Source organism: Alosa alosa, chromosome 10, assembly GCF_017589495.1.
Source record: "Alosa alosa isolate M-15738 ecotype Scorff River chromosome 10, AALO_Geno_1.1, whole genome shotgun sequence".
Classification (NCBI taxonomy): domain Eukaryota; kingdom Metazoa; phylum Chordata; class Actinopteri; order Clupeiformes; family Clupeidae; genus Alosa; species Alosa alosa.
The window spans coordinates 20,646,362-20,651,361 of NC_063198.1; the positions used below are offsets into that span (position 1 = coordinate 20,646,362).

Consider the following 5,000-nt stretch of genomic DNA (forward strand, 5'->3'; position numbering starts at 1 on the left):
CGTACACAGTCTGAATGAACCCAGGCACACACACACACACACACACACACACACACACACACACACACACACACACACAAACAAACACAAACACAAACACACACATACACACACACACACACACACACACAGGGACACACACAGACACACACAGACACACAAAACAGAGCCAAAGCGACATGAACGTCACTGTCAGACAGTGTATAAATACCAGCCTCTCCAACCTCTCTTCCCTGGCTTGTAAAAGTGCTTAGTGCAGTATAAAACAGCAAGCAGAACAGCAGTGCAGTGCCCTGGCTAAATATCCGTGTCAGCTTAAATAGACATGTTCTCACAGCTTTCATCCGAAAAGTCAACCAGCCAAAAGCAGTTACCCAATATTAGCGATGATAAACATGACAAATAAAACGGCCTGCCTGATGTAAACATAATGCAGGGAGGGGGATATGCAACCACTGCAATATGTCACAGCTTAAACACTCTCACTGCCTCTGAACATGCTTGGAGAGGCAGATATCTGGGCACTAGGAAGTAGGCTAAACGGTAATCCGTCGTCTGTACCTTGCGCTCAGTGGTGTTGAGGAGGACCATCTCGATGCGGTCATAGTAGGCGTCCACCCAGTACAGGATGCCCTGGGGCACGTCCAGGCTGAGGCCGTTGGGCCACAGCACCGTCTTGGAGGACAGCAGGACGTCCCGGTGTGTGCCGTCCATCCAGGCCTTCTCGATCTTGCCGCGCTTGCTCGCCTTCGGGTCCTCCTCCCAGTCAGTCCAGTACATCCACCTAACACCAAAAAAAGGCCAACAGCATTGCATCATCACGTGTTTGTTTATACTTTATTCTATTTTTATTCAGGGATTATATTTATTCAGGGTTCTTGCCCATTTTCACTAACATTTCAAAACTTTTCCATGACTTTTCAAAGACCTTGAATGAAATTTCCATGACTTTTCACGGCCTATAAGTATGAAATTGCTTGGCATTTCAAAGGCAATACTAGAGGAGTAATCAGACCCTTGACGAGGCTGCTTCAAACCCATTCCCCCCACGTGTCCTTTTCAAGACCTACGTTACAAAGTTTGAACGAAGTTTCTACGTTAAACGGTTAAAGCTGAATTAGACGCAGAAATTTGGTGAGAAGAAGAAGAAGAAGACTTCGGATAACAGAGCAGTTAAGGTAACACTGTAATTAAGGCATGGTTTAAGGCTACAGCAAATACACTCAAAAAAATATCTTGTTGGATTTAATTAAAAATGTTTTGTCAAGTGGTTCCACGAAACTGTATTAAATAACTCTAAAGATACTATATTCTTTACAATTGACTCAAATAAATAACATTAACTGAACAAGAGTGAATAAAGTAGATGGCTTTGGATTATCCCGGACTCTATAACCTTGATCGCCAAACTTTTTCTGTCAAGCGTTAACGTTAAACGTTAAGCCAGTATCAAAGGGCTGCAAATAATACGGGCCAAGGAAACGATATCTGGAAGAAGAAAGCATCAAATTCCTTCTAACGTCTCTCAAAACTAGTGACTCAATATAAAAGTGAGATCTTCTCAGATTACTTACCGCTACCTGTGTTCGAAGTTATCAAGGAACTGCACGATATCGCTGTTGCTAGCCAACTAGCAAACAAACGTTTAAAACAGTTGACACCCGGCGAGCCCTCGCCGCGACACGATGCCTCCCTCAGCTGTGCACCAGGCTGCGACTCATGCGTCCTTCTCAGCGAAAAAAGATAGTGGAACTTCGAAGCCAGAATAGCGACCCTCCATCAGATTGAGAAGGATGAACAGTTCCTCGACACCATTCTCTCCGTGAAGTAGCGTTACCTCTCTTACACACACAAAATGCCAGATGCCCTGATTTCACTCTGTCCTCCAATGCTTTAACCATGCCATGCACTAATGCAACTTCTGTCCCTGTTGCCTCTCCCGGCCTCTGCTGAGAACCAAGCCTGCTCTGCTGGCCAGCTCCCTCCACACCAGCCTGAGCCATGGCGTAGAAGCAAGCATCACAAGCACGGCAGACGGTCCGGACGGCACTCAGGCCCAGCCCAACCTATCTGACTGGAAAATCGCTATGCCATTCTGACCCGAGGATGAGGAGCCCCTCCAGCCCGAGACAACCATCCTGGTCCCTCCTCAAAGTCGGCGCCCCCGACCCCCTCCTCCCGGACCTCATCAGCCTCCACCCTGGTCATCGGCAGTTCCATGGTTAGAGACCTCTGCATTCCCCCCATCATGTAGCCGGTCCCTCCAAGGTCTACTGCTTCCCTGGTGCCAAGGTCCTTGACATCCAGCAGAAACTCCCAAGCATCCTGGCCCGCCACATCAAGGTCAACAACATCATCGTTACCGTGGGCACCTTAACGACATCAGAGATAAGCAGTCAGTAGCACTGCAGGAAAACTACAAAACTCTCATCACCACTCTGATGGGCACAGAAAACGCTTTGTCATCTCTGGGCCTCTCCCTACCTACAGAAAAGGTGCTGAGAGATGGTCCAGACTGTTCGATCTCCACACCTGGCTCAAACGCTACTGCGCTTCCCTAAGCATCCCCTATGTCAACAACTGGGGCTTGTTCTGGGAGAGGCCCAGTATGCTGAAGCGTGATGGTCTCCACCCAAACCAACATGGAGCCAGGCTACTCTCTGACAACATAGCGTCCACACTGAGACATTGACATTCTGTAGAAAATATTACAGATTCCATTGGGTATTGATTCGAATGGCATTATACATGTGGATGAGTCTGAGAATGTTTTCTGCAGGGTAACATACAATACTACTACCATAGATCAAGCTGTGTCATGCAATAGCATGACTTATGCTTATAGTTCTATTCCAACGTTGATTTCTACCCAGCGTATAGTAAAAAGAAAAGACAAATTTAAAACTAGAAACCTAACAAATATTCTTTCCATACCTCAGCATATTCCTCAAAAGCCAGAGGCATTTTCAGCTAACATGGGTTTACTAAATATAGGTGCACTTACTACCAAAACCTTTGCAATCAATGATTTTATTAGTGAAAAAATTGGATTTTCTGTTTCTTGTTGAAACCTGGCTGACTTCAGACAGCTAAGCTGTTCTTGTTGAGACTTGTCCCCAAATTATAATTTCTTCCACTCAATTAGACAAGGCAAACGAGGTGGTGGAATTGCCTCCATTCTCTCAAACAAATATAGTTGCACACGAGTCAACTTTGGCGAATCGCTTCCTTTGAGTATATTGCCCTCACTCTGAAGGCTGACCCAGCTGTACTTCTATTAACCTTATACCGCCCTCCTAAACTATGGACTGGCTTTCTCGACCAGTTTTCTGAACTTATGTGCCTCATCATCACTAGCTATGATCGGATAATTGTAAATGGCGACTTCAATATTCATGTCAATAAGACAACTGATGCTAAAGCCAGTAAGTTCCTTAATGTGTTGGACAGTTTAGAGCTAAAGCAGCATGTTACAGGACCCACCCACAACCTTGGCAACACCCTCGATCTAGTCATTTCCAGAGGGATAGAAGTCACAGACTTATCAGTAAATGATATAAATATGTCTGATCATCATTGTGTATCTTTTTAATATTGTACTACATACTCCAAAAATTCATCCCAAATTGCAATCAAATCATGACTCTTGGACATTAGAGCAGAACAGCAGTTCATAGCTCTTATAGACTCCATAAATTTAGATATTTTACATCATCCCATTGATCAAATGGTAGAGGCTCTTAATCGTGAATTAGGGCGCTCTGCTTGACAGAGTGGCACCCTTAAAGACTAAAAAAAGGCCCTGTAGCAAACTGACACCTTGGATGAACAAAAATATCCATGATCTAAAAGATCATGTAGGAAAGCTGAGAGAACATGGAGAAAAAACTAAGTTACAGGTTCACCGTGCCATTCTAAAAAGAAAAATTGCAAATTATAATAGAGCTATTCGAATGAGGAGGAACCACTTCTCTAAGGTAATTGCTGAAAACAGTGGAAACTCTAGGGTGTTGTTCTCTACCATTGATAGGCTATTGCATCAAACACCTTTTTTGATACACTCAGTCAGGCATCCTCTCTAAGATCGCGAAGAATTTGCAGACTTCTTCAAAAACAAAGTCATTTCTATAAGGGAGGCTATTGGTAACTCAAGTAATATGTTTGATAGTACACCCAAAACAGCCCCCAAAATTAAGGTCCTTTAGCACTATTACTCAATCTGAGCTTGGTAAAATTATAACTCAAACCGGCTCCTCAACATGTGTTTTAGATCCAATCCCTACTACATTCCTCAAAAAAAGTATATGATGGCTTAGCTCCCTTTTTTCTCAAGGTAATAAATACCTCATTAGAAACAGGTATATTTCCAACTGCTTTTAAAACCGCTGTTGTGAAACCTTTACTTAAAAGTCAAATCTTGACCATACCAATCTGAGCAACTACAGGCCTATATCAAATCTATCGTTTTGAGCAAAGTACTTGAAAAAGTTGTTTGCAATCAGTTAAATACCTTCCTCAACGAAAACAGTATCCTTGAAAAATTCCAATCAGGTTTTAGATCAAATCACAGCACAGAAACGGCTCTAGTAAAGATAGTCAATGATCTCAGACTAGCTACCGACTCAAACAAAGTCTCAATCCTTATTCTTCTGGATTTGAGTGCGGCAAGTGGGTGGGTCTCTCTGATAATGCTCTAAACTGGTTTCAAACCTACATTACTGGCAGAGATTTTTATATCAGTCTAGGAGATCATGTATCTGAAAAACATGACTTGCCTTTTGGTGTGGCCCAGGGAGCTGCCTTGGTCCCCTGCTATTTTCTCTATATATGCTTCCATTGGGAAACGCCATAAGTCAGCATAATGTAAACTTCCACAGCTACGAGATGATACCCAATTGTATCTTTCTGTGGAGCCAACTAACCCAGATGGCCTTTGCTCCCTCACTGCATGCCTAACCTCCATTAATCAGTGGATGAGCAAAAACTTTTGAAACTAAATG

At 43.5% G+C, this 5,000-nt stretch overlaps 1 protein-coding gene across 6 annotated transcripts in view; it reads right to left on the minus strand.

Annotated features, from left to right (window-relative positions):
- The window catches only part of LOC125302452 (low-density lipoprotein receptor-related protein 1-like), a 159,986-nt gene that overhangs the window by 81,604 nt on the left and 73,382 nt on the right, over nt 1–5,000 (minus strand). For all 6 annotated transcript variants that reach the window (XM_048255626.1, XM_048255625.1, XM_048255624.1 and 3 more), the window contains exons 13-14: nt 562–784; nt 1–10 (exon numbers count right to left, since the gene is read on the minus strand). The exon at nt 1–10 is cut by the window's left edge and continues 180 nt beyond it. In XM_048255626.1, coding sequence (XP_048111583.1) covers nt 1–10; nt 562–784 — 233 coding nt within the window. The remainder of the gene's footprint in view (nt 11–561; nt 785–5,000) is intronic.